Source organism: Galendromus occidentalis, unplaced genomic scaffold (genome assembly GCF_000255335.2).
Source record: "Galendromus occidentalis unplaced genomic scaffold, Mocc_1.1 scf7180000077213, whole genome shotgun sequence".
Taxonomy (NCBI): Eukaryota; Metazoa; Arthropoda; class Arachnida; order Mesostigmata; family Phytoseiidae; genus Galendromus; species Galendromus occidentalis.
In genome coordinates this window covers 495,655-512,881 of record NW_003805201.1, presented here as the reverse complement: position 1 = coordinate 512,881, position 17,227 = coordinate 495,655, and the positions used below count along the sequence as shown (strand labels likewise).

Here is a 17,227-nt window from a genome sequence, read left to right as displayed (position 1 = left end):
CTGGAAACCATCTCAATTTAGGTTCCTCTGCGGCACGATTCACAGCGAACATGGGGGCCTTCCCCGTCAGAGAATCGTTCACTCTGGTATGCTACGAGCGAAGGAGACCGAGGACTCGCAGCGACAAGTACTGGGTCTCCGGGCATCGTCTTCATCGACGAGCGCCCTATGCGCGAGACTTCCTCTGTTGTCCGTCCTTCGTTTGAGCTCCTGAGAAAACTCCGATTCCATCTCGACATCGCCCAAGTTGATCAATGGGCCAATTGGACTCTATATATCGTCCGCCGCCATAACCGAGGTAGATATAATCCTTCCCGTCTAAGCACAGACGTATGCACCGTTCAGCCCGACACCAATCAGCCCGACAACAGAATTCTCCTACGCCCCCCGCTGAAGTCGCGGAGGATTGATCAGTAGTCAGAGACAAGGAAAATCGGTGGTCATGACGGCGATCGTACGACTGATCCTCGCTGAAGTCGAGGCATCGCTGAGTAATTCTTCCAGCATTGAACGCGTTTCATCAGAAACTGAAGGATACTTCCTGGATCTACAAGGATGCTTGATGCGGTCGTTTCAGATCTTCGAATCGGGTAACGGATTCCTCTGCTGAGAGTCTCAGAATGAGCGTTATTCTGCAATTGGAATCCTAAGCAACGAATCACGGGTATTGTCGTTGATACGATACGTGGAACGCGACGCTCACAACTTCCATCCGGGCAGATACCTTGAGATAATACGACTGATGCAATATTTTCGAAGATTCATCATCCATACTAACGAACGGCGCTAGTCACGATCATATCGGCCGGCGTGACGAAGTTTTCCTCGAAATGGTAGGACGTGGCTGTGACTGTGACTGACGAAGCGAAGTCACGTCGTCCGTCCGGCGGAGATTCTTGTGTTTCTCACTTAGTCTCCTCTCACCGACTCACTCAGTGAGCATGCCTTCACCTATTCAGAATCCCTCGCCGAGCAAGACTCGTTCGCGGGGAAGCCAATGACCTGTTGAGAGAATACTCGCCGGGATTGTCCCGCTGATTCAGCCGACTTTCTGGGAAAAAATAAGGAGCTCATTCTGATTTCGGGCTAATGGGTATCGAGCTGATGGAACCTGGTGCGTCCATATCACCGGAGAATATTAGAGGGCTGCATAGTGTACGGAAGCGCTACAGAAACGTCCAAGCCGAGGATTCAATGCGCGGTAGCGAGATCTCTGAACATTAGGTCCTTCTCCTTATATTCACCCCATTTTTTGCAAAATCCGCGGAACCTTTGCGTCAGGAGATTTCTTCGAATGCGATCCTCGCGACTTGACAGTTATGCCAGAGGACCTGGGATTGATCCGGAAGGATTGGGTATGATTGAAGGCGGTCCAAGATTGATCCAAAAGAATCCGCCTTCTCCCCCGGATAAGCTCCGATAGAATCCGGCTTCGATCCGTTGAGATCCGGAAGTGATCCGATGAGATTCAAGTTATCTCCGGAGAGATCCTATTGTGATCAGGGCGTGATTCTATTCGCTCAATTACGGCAAGAAGCGAAACTCAGAAATTAGACGAAGGGATGGCCCGGACCTCCAGCAAAGATCATGGACATCATTGTCTACACACTCTCTCGAGCGGCCGATTTCCGCACCACGTGACGTTTAGTGCCACATTCGTACCGTTTTCGAACGCAGTATTCCCTCTTCTCTTGTAGTGATCGTTCTGCTGCGGCTGCTGCTGGTTGCTCTGCTGTTTTGAGAGATTGTCGCAGCCTCTGCTAAAAATTGTACAGGTATGGCCCGACGTAGCTTAAGATGTCAAATCTGGTGGAGATTCGACGACCAGTCGGGATTGCTTCTCGCGTCGAACGGAAGCGCCGAGTGGATCCAGTATAAGTGTCGTGTCATATCGAGGGATATTCTCTGGCCTTGTACTCAAAAGACGGCCTTCTCGCTTCCAGCTACGCATAAAACGCACCCATGAATCCCGGGAAATCCTGACAGCGATGAGTGAGGCAAGGCGAGGTCGGCGACCTCGCATCAATCTGAACAAAGGAAATGAAAACGAGCTCAACGGTAAAGGAGTGGTGATCCTCGCGAAGAAGGAGCCCCGGGTATGTGTTCAAATCTCCGACATGTGCTCAAATTCGAGAGACGTCTCAGGGAGACACATGACGAATAACCGAAGTACTAAAATCGGGTCCTTGCGGTACGATGCTCATCGGGATCATCCTAGGGCTGTCCCATGAAGGCGATCGTCTACGCGAGTTCCCGCCGGAGTTTTCCTTCCTCCTAGGGAGGGGGAGTCGCGCTCGATACATGACAGAATGGAATGATGTAAGAAACCTATGAGTCGATTGATTCAGAACTCTCTGGGTCTTACTCAAAATACCTCCGCTGTCTCATGGTTCCTTCCCAGACGAGTATGCAGACTCCTAGGAGTCTGATCTCATGTCTGGTCGTTTCGCATCTTTGCCCTCGATCGAGTTTGGTCATAGAGTCGTGCTGGTCTCGCGAGAAGAATCGGTGGAGCGCTACTCTGACGAGAGATCGCACGGCCATTCGCTTTTTGGACTCCTATTATCAGAGGAACTGTCTCCGTTAGCATTACCGTCCATCCAGGGGCTAAAGTCGAAAAGTGTCCATGGAATGTTTCTGAGAATCGATACTCGCAAACTGAGCCAGCATATAAATTCGACGGAATACAACGATTGCTCCGATCGGTCATAGCCTGGAGATGAGGTTATCCATAGAGAGATAAGAGCTCATCGTCCCCGTCGCTTCGACGATAGGTCTGAGAGCTTATCAAAATTGGATTTTTTTTTCAATCAGAATTGTTTTCTCTTTGAACTCGCACGATTCCTATTGTGATCCCAGTAGGAGGAGTCCTGCTCAGGCGAGTGAGAATTCTGGGCTTTAGACAAAGATCAAGGGTTTTCCACTGTATGCACCGCCTCGCTTCAGTTTCAAGGAGCCTCGAGTCAGACGGTTATCGCGGCTCGGGCCTGCAGAGTACACTTCCCGCGACCAATAGATATCTAAACTCAGGAATATCCCAAAAGAGAACGTCAGATACTGCTTCCAGGCAGAGTCGATATTGATGACGCCCGTAGTCTCTCGCTGCTCAATTCTGTGTTACCGATACACTGATATCATTTATCTGCTCAATTCTCCAGGAAAAACCGAAAGATGACGAGCGACTGGGATCTCAAGACGATAGTCATCGCCGGGAAGGGACAACTTCACCGTTCCTCCTCAGGAATAATCGGATACGATCGGTGGTTCAGAAGCCTCCGACTATCCAGACGAAGTAAGATGACTCATGAGCAGAATTCCGCCTCGAATCATTAGAAGAATTAATGAATCCTGACCCTCCGGTCCTCGATGGAATGGGGGAGTTCGGGGACCGAGAAGGATCGGCGCTCAAAAATTTCTCGCAATTTCACCGTATCATCCCATCTGCCTTCCCGTCGGGGTAGACATCGCGATCTAGGGAACGACTTCTGGCGCTAAATTTGAGTTTCTCCTTAGGTCGATCGCTGTCAAAGTCGTGGAAAACGCTCTGCGCACGGGGAGCGATGAGCGGGAAAGGCCGACGAGTCTCCGCGGAGGCGACAAGAGTGAAATGACGCAGAGAGCTAAATTTTTGAACAAATTTGGTGAGCTCGAAGATGATTTCCTGCAATTCCTAACGGAGGACGCGACCTTCAAAGTGATCGGCGTCATAGGTTTGTAGCAAAAAAAAGCGGACGGCCGTAGGACGCCCGAATATCATATGGGTTTTCGATTGCTTAACAGTAATAGACGATCACCCCGGAACTCTTTTGTGAGTGTTTTCCCCGTTTCCCAGGTCTGCAGAGCTCGGGCAAATCGCACATCCTGAATACGCTAGCGGGACGTGCGGTTTTCCCGCTGGAAAAGGTTGACGACGCCGAGCAGTGCCGTCATCGGACCGTAGGCGTTGATGCATTTGTGACTTCTGACCGGACAATTCTGCTCGACATGCAGCCTCTGTTGGCGCTCTCAACGATGGACGGATTTATTCAGAGCGAGAAGAGAACACCATCGGGGGCGATAGACTACCATCAGTCACTCGAGAGCCAGGTTAGTGCCCCTGATCAAAATGTCGATCGCTCCATTCCCGATTCAAGGTGTGTCATGACGACACCTCTGGAGGCGGAGACCTTGGCGTCAGCAGACTCCTTCTCTTTTAGGTGATGATCGATTCTCTGCAGACGGCTTGTTTCCTCCTGTCGATTTGCCATACCGTCCTCGTAACATTTGACTGGTTTCTCGACCGTGATCTGGCGCAATTCCTCCAGTCGGCCGAGATGCTGAAGCCCACGATTCCGAAAACGACCACCACGAACATGCTCGACGACGAGATTAGCGGTGAGTCCGTTGACACCTTCCCCGATTCGATACTTCTGGCTATCTGCGAAGTCTTCAGAACAGGGTGACCCGTGCTCTGTGCATTGCAGACTACTTCCCGCACGTCGTTTTCGTCAAGAACCGGAGCGAATTCGTGAGCCTGAAAGACAACCGTATCATGGCGGCCGAGCTCGAGCGAGTGTTCAAAGTGAGTTCCCTCCCAACAATCATCGTCCCGAATCGAGACTCTGGGCCCGCTCCGAGACGCTTGAAATTAGTATTTCTCGGATGGACGAAAACTCAAGGAATTGAACAACCGAGAAATTCGGATTCGCGATCTTTATCGAGCGACTCCTTGATCGATTTCAGGATTCGTTGCTGTTGTTTCGCGATGGAGTGACGAATAGTCTCGGAAAGCCAGTTGCCGACGAAGCTGTCAACATCTTCCAAATGCCCCTGAAGAGCGATCCACTGTACGAGACCGTCTGCCGCGATCTGCTGGCCAAGGTAGGGTTCTGGCCACGAGCCGTCTCTCGAGAATGAATTGCACATTCGCATCTTACCCTCAATCGGTGACCCAGGATGAAAATCCTTGAAGTCTATTCGCCTACGAGCAAGTGTTTTTCGAGTAAGCAGATCAATTCATGTTCAGGTACTGAGCATGCCGCAGGAAGAGTTCGTCCTGAATCCTCCTAGAGCCTTCAGTGAACGGCAATGGTTCCAACATTCAGCGAAGATATGGGATATCATCAAGAAATCATCGATGTTCCAGGAGTACAAGCGGCTTCTCGTGTGAGCGACTGAAAGTACTGATACGAACTTCCTGAGTCGAAGGCATGCAGAGATGCTCGATGGCGAGATCCCGTCTGGCGGGATATCCCAACTTAAGCAAAAGGCGGCGACTCAAGCCCGATCCTAGGGTATACATCCAGAGCCCCTTGAGGTCGAAACCCACCGGCGGTAGTCGAGTCACCGAATAATTAGAGCAAGTGCTCCGTAAGATCACCATAACCACGGGTGATGTTCTTACTGCTGGTGCCCGAGTCGTCGCCCACATCCATCCAGCGCATACGCTAAACTCCCAGAGCACTGGTCGAGCACTGGCCCAGTTGCTTCGAGATGCTTTTAAGGCGTAAGGGCTGCTCGAATCGATTGCCGCTGGGATGTGGGTTTACAACAATTCAACAGGAGAATAATAAACTTTGATAACAGGATGAGAGGAGGAGAAGGACAATGCTTTTTCCCTCGAGCGAAAAATCGCTGTCCTCGCCTCCACCACCACCGCATCTGCCGTCGCTCTGCTGATCGTCTCTGCCAGGCTGTCCTGCCACGCAGCCCAGCTGCCACCGTGAGTCGTCAGACCACGGAACGAAGGTGTTGAAATCTGTCGATTGGTCATTCAAACATTTAATCAATCAATCTATCGATATCTTCTGCGTACTTCCACATGCGATATGCATCGATCGGCAATTTCGCAGACTTCCAGTTTCGAAATCGGATGAGTGTTCGTCGAGCCGTTGTCGTGGAGCCCGCACTTCGATCGCCGGCTTCTCCGCGACTCAGCTCACGAGCGAACGAATGCCGCTCGTCTCGATTCGAATCCATCTGAGAAGTCTGCGAACGAATCTGGAGAGCGATGTGCGGAGAGCGATCATCCGAGGAACCTCGGTCAATTAGACTCAGAGGTCGGTTTTAGAAAGAGAGTCTAGCGGCCCCAATCTGGCAGAAACATGTTCGTGTGCGGAGGAGACCCGGACGGTATCATAGCGTAGCGGAAAAAGGAACCGACCGGGGGACGATATCGACAACCAACTTGAACACCGACAGAAGTGAGCGGTACAATCGGAAATCGAAGGGAAAAGAGATCGACTAGGCAAGAGTGATCGACCAGTCAGTCGATTGTTTCCTCCGCCTGTCTATCCGTCTCTTTGTCTGTCTGTCTATCTATCTATCTGTCATTTGAAAGGAAAGCTACCTATATGTTACTCGGATCGTGGGAAAGGGGCTGATTGCCGAGTCATGTGACCGTATCCCAGTTAGACCCTCGATGTCGTCGACGAAACTATCGATTAACCAGAAAACAACCCTGTCAGAACTCTGGTTTCTAATCCATTGGAACTTCACTGACTCTGAACTATTTGGAAAGAAAAAAAAAGCTAATAAACATCATTTCTGATAAATATCCACTGCAATCATGAGTCGAGTTTATTTACGGAGCTCGGGATTGTGACTCTTCATTCCTGTATTCTTCCGGGGATATCGGGGTTCCCGATGGAATTCTTCTTATCTCGAATGACGTCGGGCCGAATGACGAGGATCGCAGCTCTTGTAGATCGTCGAGAAATCGGCTGGTGAACAAGAAGCGGGGAACGCGCATTTCCCGAGAGGAGCTTAGATCGACGTTTGCCTTTCCAAGATCCCGATCCCCGGGAGATACCAGAAGGGATGGATCGAGGAGCAGAATATAATCTAACAGGAATTCCTGGAGCTTCCGGCATGATGACGTCGAGCTCTTGAGAGCAGGCGATGTACAAACAGCGGGGAAGGGTCACAAGGGGGTCTGTACACGGATTCCGCCACCTGATTGGTGCTCGAGGCCGTTTCCACGAACGCAGAGGCACTTGCCTATGCGAAATGTGAAGTAGAATTTGCGACGAATACAACCGCGGTGTTTTTACGCGGGCGAAGACGGTTCCGAAACTTTCGGAACTTTTCTATATCTTGTGTAAATGTTAGATAGTTGATTGCTCAATCGATCGATGAAAATTTCAAAAACTCGAGGGGGAAAATGCCGAATACGGACAGAATGATTAGAATGCATGGGAGTCGCCAGCTCGAAACTGCGATGATGCCACGCTGACGGATTCCGACTTGTGCTTGGGATATCAGCTTTTCACTTGAGACGCCATCTCACTTCTTCTTCTTGGGAGCGTGCTCGAGACCTCGAACATAAACCCGCGGCAGCTTATACGTATCTGTGGAGAGGGATCCAAGTTTCAGCGACAACATCAGATTCGATTTCGCGCCCCCTTACTGGGAAGCGATTCCCGGAAAACTGGTGTAGAGCCGGGCGGGAACGTTCGGCGAGGCTCACCGAAGAGAAGTTTAGCGACGAAATTCACTTGATTCCCTTGGACCAGAACTTGTTGAAATCCTTTATTGCTGTTCGGCAAGGGGTTGACCGTGGTCGACGCCGACACTCCGACCTGAACTTGGTGTGCAAACGCGCTGGGATCGATCCCGAACGTTTCGAAACCGTGAATCAGCGTGACCTGCGGGAGAATCCCAGCATGGAGAGAGCTTCCGGCAAACAGGACATGCGGACATCGGACAAGATATATTGTGAATGAAAACGGACCTTCTTATTTCCGCATCTAGTCGCCACAGAAATGGAGATCGGTTCTAGCGCTCCTTTCCTCAGAATCGGTTCTCTATTCGAGAAACGGAGCTCGAACGCAGATGTGAATTTGGACAGGACTCTGGAACCGATAATACGTGAACTAGCTGGAGAAAATTAGGGTCAGGAATCGACTCCCAGTCAACGAACCGGGTTGCCCATTCCTCGGAAGAATGTGTTTCGCACCAAACGGATCGCATAAGGAATCGAGGACCCACCTTCGGTTCAATGTCTCCCAGGTAACTTGGCTGTCATACTCGTTTCTTGTCAGGACTATGTGCGCGAGCACGGGTTCCAATTGGACGATTCTGTGGAGCATGACACAGTCTTTGATCAGAGACGCGGAGTGAAGGCAATAGTATGAGAATACGACTCCTCATCCGTTACTTTTCTCCGCATCTGCATATCATATAAAAAGTTGACTTCGAAAGAGGGATTTGGAGATTGTACGAACCTTTTGTCTTCGGTTTGGAGGCCGTTGTCGATGACATATTGCTTGACTTGGGCTCGTATTTCCTCCAACGATATGGGGCTGCCTCTCCTGAAGGAACAGAACGGGAGTCAGATTCTTCTGCTCTGGAGTACGTGAATACAGACAGTGAATTTCAAAAACAAAAAGCGAGGGCTGGGGGCTATGATGCTGCGCGCTCCCTCCATGCGGCCGTGCGTCTCGGTAATCCGCGAAAGAGCGACTTCCGGATACGGAAGCGGAGCGTCTCTATTCCGCCAAGCGAGTAAATCCTTGGGCGCCTGTTGTACTCTGGGAACCGGAGCGTCCCACACGATCCAGACAAGTGAAGGGGAAAATGGAATGAGCGTCAGGCAAGCGATCGGTCGAGTAGTGGTTCGACGACAGAGCTTGGTGACTATATGGACGAAATCTCCATCATGCTCTACAGAGGTCAGAGCTTCGTCGACGAGGTCCGGCGAGTTTCCCGTCGACGTTCTCCTACGTCAATTCGTAGGCGAACTCTTTAGCCAACGATAGCCCAACGCCCGGCGTGGAGAATTTCGGTCGCAATCCTTCAAGCACTGCGGCTCATTGCGCTCGTCCACGCAACTAGAAGAGCTCGACGGACACGAGGCTTGCGGTAAACGGTGCACACTTGTCAAAAATTTCACGCGGGGAGTCCCCGGCGGATACGAATGAGAGCACGATGGGAAATTTTCCTCCTGTTGAGATGCAGACGGGAGCCACATTCTAGTCCAGGGAACAGAGTTCAGCTTCGCGGCATGAAGAAGGACTGCATTCATCGCTCACGCTGGAGCAATCCACTGAAGGAGAATCGACGTTCAGATGATGACGGCTCCGTGCTCCGTTCCTATCGACGTGATCCCCCGAAGGAGAGAAACGAAAGCGCTCGGTGAGCAGCTGATTCCCGCGGGTTTGTGCCACCCTGCTTTCGAAACGCTGATTGATTTCTGAGCAAATTCGACAAGTCAACAAGGGCTCTACGTGACACCGTCGCAAGGTTTCGGGAAGCTGAACGAAAAGTGGTCTCTGCAACACTCTCCGCGCAACCATGGGAAGACCGTCCGCAAGCATGAAACAGAATCTTCGAATGATCTTCTATACTCACGCGTATCCTTTGAGTAGCGGAAGAACTTCGGCCGTCACTAGGAACACTTGTCGAATCTCCGGCATCTGATAGGAGAAGTTGTCCTCCCTCTCGGTCAAGGTATCCCTGACCTTCGGGAAGAACTCCGGTCTGACCTAAAAGAGCGCATTTGTGAAGACGAAGCTTTCGAATCGACCGCGATCCCGCATCATCGAGGCGGAGAGTTTTCGAAGAATGAGACTCACCTTGAAAACGGGGAGGTTGTCCAACTTGATCTCGGTGATGTGCTCGACGCCTTTCTTCTCTGCCTTGATGTCGATATAGCCTAGAGATTTCATTTCCGACAGGAACGTCGAAACCTTCTTGAAAGAGCTCTTTTTGACTTCGAGCACCTGCGTTGGACAGGACTCCGTTTGAGGACTTGGTCTGATCAACGCGCTCAAGATGTGATCAGGGCTCGGGGAGGGAGGGGTATCACATGTCCGATATGCTCACCTGGCCCTCAGGAGCACACGCTTGCACGTATTTCGAATAGAAAATATTGCTCAGCATAGGTAATTGGATTTGCTTGTGCGAAGTTTTTATAGCGGAAAGGAAACACTCCTTCAGAAGATCGTCCATTTTCTCTTGTGCACTCCGTGGATCGTCTTCCTCGACATTCATTTCTCTGACAGCTTTCTCCAACTCGGCTGCTTCCTCTTCCGTTAGAGGCGTCTCTTCTGGCTACGGAGTGAAAGACCGGCAACGGAAATCAGCCATGGGGTGATCTATTCCATGCGTCGGGAAATCTAGCTTAATCTGAGCTCAGTTTTTCCAGGTCCCTCTTTTGAAGCTACTGAATGATTACTTACCCGTTCCGAATTCTCAACCGGCTCTTCTTCGCTCGCCTGATTGTCCGAGCTGTCCTCGTCCTGGTCGTTCCGATTGAACTCGATTTCCTTCTTCGAGCCCATCTCCCAGAGGTGGTCCCCATACAATTGTAACACTTGGACAGCTTTCCCCAACTTCTTCGAAACAATCTCCGACCCATCCATCAGCATGATTCCGACTCCCACAGCTTGGGCGCAGCTGACGACTCGAATTTGCACGTGCTGTCCTACCTGTTATATTTTGAGTTTCTTCAATGCAGATCTTAGACGAGCATCGTACCTCGGCGCGGAACCTATTCGGCGGGTCTATCTCCTGCGACTAGATACCTTAAGCTGGAGATATGCGGCTTCATTCTCTTCGCGGATCACGATCCCAGGTGCCATCAAGTCGGCACCGTTTGCGAGTTTCCGGATCACAGCACCCCACGTCAAGACCGCGGGCAGAGCGTCAGGAGCAGTCCACACCCCGTAGATTGTCAAAAACCATTTTGTTCTCGACTCGTAGGCGACAGGCTCTCCATCGATCGAATATATCTGTTCGAGGAGGAAATACTCATACACTTATCTTCCAAACACCTGCACGGCATACGATCAGCATGCGACGGGAAGATCTTGGAGGGTTTCGATCTTGAGTCGGCCGACAGATGTGCCCCCACCAGCCATCAGCCCGATAGCCCATTAGCCCGATAGCCCATTAGCCCGATAGCCCATTAGCCCGATAGCCCATTAGCCCGATAGCCTATTAGCCCGATAGCCCATTAGCCCGACAGGAGAATCCTACCACCCCACATCAGAAGCTCGGAGTCTGACTCTATGCAGTTTTCCCCCCCCCTCCCCAGTATGGCATGTGACCAACTTCTGTTCGTGGCGAACAATCATTATCTGAGTGATTACAGCTGGTATGCCCCCATGAGTCTCATTCTTGAAGGAACGATCTCGTGGTGGATCATCGCATTTTCTGCTGTAAGATACCAGATGTTGGGATGTCGAGGGGGCCCAACCGAGAATTCGACGTTGGCTCGTCGAAACAACTCCGTGCTCATATGCCGCATATGCGTACAGACTAAAGTATTACCGCGAAGCTTTCCGCGCACTTTCACGCCGGAGCCGACACTCATCCACGGTGACACTACTTGAGAGAGAGCGATCGAATCCAATAGTCGGGCTCGCGAGGATCGGGCCCGTGATCGGCCGACAAAAGTACCTAGTTCCCCACTCACCTGGATAATCTCCCCATTATGACACACGGCTTTCGCTTGGGACACCTGGTCTTTCTTTGACGTCATAGGGAAAGCGGACGCTTCCAACATTTTGGGGAAACATCTCTCGAGAGCGTTCCGAAACGTTTTCCTGAAAGGTATTCCACCAAATCCTACTTGTGATATAATTTCAGGAGATCGAAAGGAACTGCGAAGAGTGGGTAATCTCCTGGATTCCATGGTAACTTATAGGCGTCATCACGGGAAATTTCTGCCAACGAGAATGCCGTTTGTTCTGGAACGTTTCGCTCTGGTGAATCTACAAGTTTCAGAGGAGCTCCCCCTTCCAGAGGCTCGGGCGATCTTGGGGCCCAGGTGCGGCGACGAGGAAAACATAGACTGCACGGCTATCATCAGGAAAGTGTCTCTGACCGAACATCCCCTTTATAGGATAATTTCACCGGAGCTAGAAGTCTTACCTGTCGGATCCCTTGAGTTGAGAATTGGTTTTGATCTTGAATGGTTTGAGAAACATCGTCCTTCGGCAACAGATGGAGCAAACCTTACACGCACAGTGAATCCTCCAAGGTCCTCCACGCGACGTAAGTTCTCTATTGGGTGAAACGGATTCGACCTCTTGGAAAATCGTCACTCGAATTGTTCTGCAGCCGAAACGTTCGGGGTAGCCTGACAAAAAATCGAATTTCCGCAGTGAGACTGAGACTGCCAAGACGCAGGCCTGTCCAGACAACTAATGTTCGAATTTTCGAAAAAGCCCGCCACAGATTCTCTGAGTGAGGGTCCGACGAAGGTACCTCCAGAGACCTCGAGCAGAGCATCCGTGACGATTTGGTGTCTGAATGCAGCTGTGGCTTATAAAAGTCGGGAATCGGGCCGATCGGTCTATACCGCTCTCGTTAATAATCCGATAAAGTTCCGCCTGCCACGCGATCGAATAATCGTCTCCAGAGCGAACTTGCGCGCACACTCGTCTGCTCGAGTGCCAGGTTGAGAGAGTGGACAGCATTTCGTAAATAAGACCATGGCAGACAGGTGTTGTTTCGATGAAGAGGGAGACATCGACTCCAGGCGGTGAAGTTCCAGCTGGCATTATGTGAACCGGAGAGATGGATGATTTGTGACGTAATTTGATCGCTGGAAACCGAGCAAGCAAAAAAAAACGGCACCATGAGACGAGCGAAGATGATGATAAAGCCGAAGCTGGGCCCTTCGGTTAAGCAGAGCAATCCCCAGCAAACGCAACCGCAGATTCCGAAGACTCCAGACAGTAAGTGTTCTCGAAGAACGGAAGCTCCTCGAGACGGGGTACCGAGTTGAGTGTCGGGTCCCGACGGAGCTTGAGGGCCCCGGGATAGGTCTCAACGTCGAACACAAATTCAGAGATGCTCCCGGCATCACCGGAGCACGTGCTTTTAGATCGAATGCGTTAGCTCCATAATCTTTCTCCCCGAGGCTTTCTCAATTTTCTTGAGCATGCATCCGGTCAGTTTCTCGGACTGGTTCCAATTCACAGAAAACCCCTTACTTCAGTGCTGTTCAGGGCTCCAACAAGTTTTCATGGAGTATACGAAACGGTGGAAATGATGTCGATGTTTCCCCCTAGGTGGGGATCAGGTTAAAGCTCCCGCGGGAAATGATTCCATGCCGCCACCACCAGATCCTGCTCGAAGAGGAGAATTTGAAGATCCACCCCCGCCAAGACGAATCAGGACACCATCTCCAGCCGAGGATGCGGAAGAAAGTCGGGGATTCAGGAATCCGACGAACGTCGTTCAAGAGCCCCCATCAGCCAAAGAATTGGTGGTGAGCCTGCCGGTGTGTCAAGATGCGACGGACAGTAGCCCCAAGACAGCAAATACGAACCTCGAGGTCGAGGTGGCAGCTCCGCTCCAAGCTCGACGTGAGCGGAGAGCATCAAAAAAAGCGGACGAGTTCCGGGAAATGCTAATGGCTTCACGGCGACGGTTCGGGAAGGTCCGGGAGCCGATCGACACATCGAAATTGACTATGTTAGACCTAATTTATTACAATCCTCCCGGGGCTCCGATGAAAAGAAAAGCGTCCGAGGTGAGTAGAAAGCCTCTCGAACAGTAGACGGACCACAAGACTCAGTATACTGATGACTGATAATGGATACCATTATACCGTGGTGAATGTACGGATAGCATCGTTCCGACGAGCTGAAAAGTTGTCGTTGTTGTCGTCCTCAGCAGGAGAAGCTCGTGGAGAGATTGGAGGAGCAGTCCCTGGAGCCGGAACTAGAAGAAGAATCCAGCACGACGGACTCTACCAATGATACGAAGGGCCCCGCGGAGGACGAAGTCATGGGTCCCCGTGTCGTTGTGGGTCCGGATGGTGAAATCCAGATCGACGAGACATCTTTGGTGATTCGACGGCCGAATCCGGTGGAGAGTAAACATAAATTGAAGGTAAATCTCTCGTGACTGCTCTATTACACCAGGAGTGGACTCGGGTTCTAATGCACATTCATCTACAACGAAGCGGATGGTAATACATGTGCACACCTTCTCTCAAATGTGACCGCTGAGGCTAGTTTATGTACATGTCTATTTGACCGCTGACATTACGAGGAGATGTATTGAGTCACATTCGCGAATCCCCCGCTTGTCCTCAAACTCGAATTGGCATATGCACTCACCTACTTCATCCATTCTGACCTCTTCGAATCCCCTACTTCCGTCCACATCGAAGTTATACGAAAATGAACCCGGAGTTTCGTTTTTGCATTACGAGGAGATGTATTAAGTCACATTCGCGAATCCCCGCTTGTCCTCAAACTCGAATTGGCATATGTACTCACCTACTTCATCCATTCTGACCGCTTCGAATCTCGTATTTCCGTCCACATAGAAGTTATACGAAAATGAACCCGGAGTTTCGTCCTTGCTTTTCCTGGTGTGGGAGTGTACGGAGAGTTCTCTAGCTCGACCTGATTTCGTGCTCGTTCACTCGCATGGACTCCGGGCCAGCGATATAGGTGCACGAGTCTGAATTCTGAGGCCTCTCAGGACTCATCGTTGAAGTACTCATCGTCTTAATCTCCTCCCCTGCCTAATTCAAGGTGACTGTCGAAGAGGCAGGCAAAGCGCGGTACAACTCGTTCAAGACTAAAAAAATGAAGAAGTGCACATGGACTTCAATAGGTGAGGAAGCCCTCTTCACCATTGAGAATTCATATCGTGGAATGGTACTTGCACAGTGTCAAATCTTGATCCAGACTGCTCTCGAAATCACTTCCGCTCTGACATTGCAGAAACATCGAAATTCTATCGTGCGTTGAGTATATGTGGGACAGATTTCACATTGATGACGCAGTTCTTCCCGTCGAGGTCTCGGCAAGATTTGAAGAATAAATTTAAACGTGAAGAGAAATCCAATGCTCCCCTCATCGACAAAGCCATCCGTGAGTTAAGTTTCTCAGCATAATCTTCTCGAGACCACCAGCGTGACGCAAGTCGGGGGAGAAAGCGACTCCCCGGATTCTGATGCAGAGCTCTGAACGGGCATTTTCCTTTCCGTCAGATCACCCTACACAATTCGACTACACTGAGTTTGAAGTGGAAGACATCGCGAAAGACGACGACGAGCCTCAGAAAACCAAGAACTCCAGAGGTGGAGCGCGAGGCTCGCGAAAAAGGAAACCCAGAGCAACAGATTCGCCCGAAAAAGAGCTGGTAGGCATAAGCAATCTGTCGATGAGCAGAAATTTTTCCGCCCCGGCAGGCCCCCGACGTACGGGAAGGCTCGCCTAGCATCTGTCAATCTTAGTGAAATCTAATAACTAATAATCATTTACAGTTGGCGATCACTGAAGGATCCCTCGGCGAAAAACACGATCCGCTCCAAGTGTCGAGGCCGAAGAGGAATCGTGCCAGGGTCGATTACTCCGTGCTGAACGAGAGCTCACATGAGTCGGAGGACGCTCCGAAGCTTCAGACGGAGGAACGAAAGGTGGGACCCCATTCGCGTATCGGACATGATTGTCGAAAATTCCGCGCCGATTTTCAAACCAAGCTTCACGAAGCCCTTTGAAAATGGCTGCGAAAAATCAGACTTGTTAATTCCAAAAAAAAAATACCGGGGTGGTGCATCTACCGCTCAAAGAAGTGCTTGCTTGGCAAGATACGGCAGCCGAGTAGCTCCACGCGATACAGGAGAGTGTGCACAAGGCCCCTAAAATGAATATCCTAGTCCTGCTTATAACAATTATCAAATGAACGTGTTTTCAGAGCAACGAGGCGAATACCGAAGTACCGAAGGTAGCAGAGGAAAGACCGGAACAAACAGTAGAACCTGCACCAGATACAGTCTCAACCGTCGATGCAGTAGCTAGCCGGAAAGCAAGCCCGAAAAAATCCGATGACGAAGGCTCCAAAGTTTTCGAGGTCCCATCAGAAGTCATTGACGAGATGTCTCAAATCACGCGAGGAACTCAACTACAAGGTAAATCTATCGCCTTGTCAGACTCTCTCATCCTGAGCTTGCTGGGCCGCTCGACGCAATACTTACCATCGCAATACCATCGATTCTAGCGTGGAAGGACCAACGATTTTTTTCCTTCCCTTAGAATCAAAGCAAGACCTCACCGAGCCTGAGGCCGAGACGAATCCTACGGTGTTCGAGACACAGAAAGGAACGAGGACTGAATCAAAGCCCCAGAATCCGAAACCCAAAGTTTGTGCACCTGTTTTCAAACCCCGGATTCGAAAAGGTAAGAAATACGATTTTTCCGACTTTTCCGAATTTTACACGAGGCTCTAGGTGCCAGTTTTTCCCAAATTCTGCCTTTTGGTTCCTCAGCTGCCATCCGACCAGAACTCCTGAAGAGAACCAGCGCAAGAAGCTTAGCTGTGACGGCTCCGGTCAGAACGCTTCCGGAGGTAAATAAAACTAGTGCGCCATCGGAGGAACAGAAATCGGAAACGGATTCTCGGACGTGTCCTGGGGGAATGGATGCTCCTCCCACTTCCTCGGACGCTCCCCCTCCGGGAAATCCTTGCCTTGAAGAGCCCTGCCGAAATGTTGAGAGCCCCGCTCCAGCACGCGATCTTCCTGATGCTTCGTCTGAAGCGTTTAAATCGATCAATGTTAGCCCTCAAGCAGCTCGAGAGACATTATCCGAAGCTCAATCGTCGGAGCAGCCGAGCCCGACGAGAGATTCGATCCGCCCTCCAATCACAAGTCCAGCAGAAGCGGAACCCACGTCCAAGGAAGGAGGACCGGGCAGGGATGACTCCGAGGAATCGAAAAAGGCTCTGGCACTTTCGTCGCCGACACCTCAGCCCAAATTGGTTCTTCCGAGGCGACCCATATCGAACAGAATCATCCGTCCGATTGGAGCAGCGAAAACTAGGGGGACGGTTCTGAGTCCGGTTGCGAGAAGGAAGCCCGACGCTATAAGAAAGAACGATTCTTGAGCCACAGAAATCGTTTATCGATTGACTGCCCCAACAGCTTGGTCTTGCGAAGGCACGGGTAGTCGCTCGCGGATTAGTCCGTGAAGGCTCTGCAGCAATTTGTGAACTCGTTACCTGAACGAATGTAGAAATGTGAAAAGAGCGTCATGAGATATAACCAATCCCTTACTAGTGGTCGCCGCGCAGGAGAATGGACAAATCTATTTATTCGAATCTCGCGAACTCGATCTCCGAAAGCTCATTATCCGGTGACAATCTCAATCGAGAACAGTGATAAATGAAGCCATGCGACCCGAATCACTTCGATCTCCGGTGTCAAGGATATGTGTTTAAATTAGGGGGAATTCGATTCATCCAACGCCGGACTTTGTGTACATTTTGACCCGTTACC

The 17,227-nt window shown here is 50.8% G+C and overlaps 3 protein-coding genes across 3 annotated transcripts; 2 read left to right on the top strand and 1 right to left on the bottom strand.

The window, feature by feature from the left end:
* Positions 1 to 1,669: 1,669 nt before the first annotated feature.
* On the top strand, positions 1,670 to 6,533 carry LOC100897681 (protein SMG9). Its single transcript, XM_003741890.2, has 9 exons — positions 1,670 to 1,775; positions 1,944 to 2,096; positions 3,159 to 3,292; positions 3,514 to 3,710; positions 3,833 to 4,086; positions 4,197 to 4,374; positions 4,464 to 4,561; positions 4,723 to 4,860; positions 5,006 to 6,533. Exons 2-9 carry the CDS (start codon positions 1,989 to 1,991, stop codon positions 5,147 to 5,149), a joined length of 1,251 nt encoding a protein of 416 aa, XP_003741938.1. The 5' UTR covers positions 1,670 to 1,775; positions 1,944 to 1,988; the 3' UTR covers positions 5,150 to 6,533.
* Positions 6,534 to 6,582: 49 nt separating this feature from the next.
* eIF2D (eukaryotic translation initiation factor 2D) lies at positions 6,583 to 12,054 on the bottom strand. Its single transcript, XM_029111050.1, has 12 exons — positions 11,857 to 12,054; positions 11,399 to 11,528; positions 10,506 to 10,712; positions 10,103 to 10,409; positions 9,805 to 10,028; positions 9,555 to 9,701; positions 9,331 to 9,464; positions 8,205 to 8,291; positions 7,969 to 8,058; positions 7,712 to 7,832; positions 7,448 to 7,625; positions 6,583 to 7,328 (listed from the first exon to the last, which is right to left on the bottom strand). The coding sequence occupies exons 1-12, from the start codon at positions 11,910 to 11,912 to the stop codon at positions 7,264 to 7,266; spliced, it is 1,746 nt and encodes a 581-aa protein (XP_028966883.1). The 5' UTR covers positions 11,913 to 12,054; the 3' UTR covers positions 6,583 to 7,263.
* A 511-nt stretch (positions 12,055 to 12,565) lies between these two features.
* Bdp1 (transcription factor TFIIIB component B'' homolog Bdp1) lies at positions 12,566 to 16,836 on the top strand. The gene is made up of 10 exons (XM_003741888.2): positions 12,566 to 12,665; positions 13,002 to 13,465; positions 13,609 to 13,827; positions 14,481 to 14,562; positions 14,673 to 14,822; positions 14,942 to 15,093; positions 15,218 to 15,370; positions 15,649 to 15,862; positions 15,987 to 16,130; positions 16,220 to 16,836. The coding sequence occupies exons 1-10, from the start codon at positions 12,566 to 12,568 to the stop codon at positions 16,834 to 16,836; spliced, it is 2,295 nt and encodes a 764-aa protein (XP_003741936.1).
* The last annotated feature ends 391 nt before the right edge of the window (positions 16,837 to 17,227 follow it).

Coding starts and splice junctions, on each gene's coding strand:
- eIF2D (XM_029111050.1), bottom strand. CDS start 11,912: ATGTTTCTCAAACCATTCAAGATCAAAACCAATTCTCAACTCAAGGGA. Junction 7,833..7,968: donor TGGGAGACATTGAACCGAAG/GTGGGTCCTCGA, acceptor TATCGGTTCCAG/AGTCCTGTCCAAATTCACAT. Junction 7,329..7,447: donor CGTCGCTAAACTTCTCTTCG/GTGAGCCTCGCC, acceptor CCCTCTCCACAG/ATACGTATAAGCTGCCGCGG.
- Bdp1 (XM_003741888.2), top strand. CDS start 12,566: ATGAGACGAGCGAAGATGATGATAAAGCCGAAGCTGGGCCCTTCGGTT. Junction 15,863..15,986: donor GCGAGGAACTCAACTACAAG/GTAAATCTATCG, acceptor TCCTTCCCTTAG/AATCAAAGCAAGACCTCACC. Junction 16,131..16,219: donor CAAACCCCGGATTCGAAAAG/GTAAGAAATACG, acceptor TTGGTTCCTCAG/CTGCCATCCGACCAGAACTC.
- LOC100897681 (XM_003741890.2), top strand. CDS start 1,989: ATGAGTGAGGCAAGGCGAGGTCGGCGACCTCGCATCAATCTGAACAAA. Junction 3,711..3,832: donor CAAAGTGATCGGCGTCATAG/GTTTGTAGCAAA, acceptor CCCGTTTCCCAG/GTCTGCAGAGCTCGGGCAAA. Junction 4,861..5,005: donor GCCGCGATCTGCTGGCCAAG/GTAGGGTTCTGG, acceptor ATTCATGTTCAG/GTACTGAGCATGCCGCAGGA.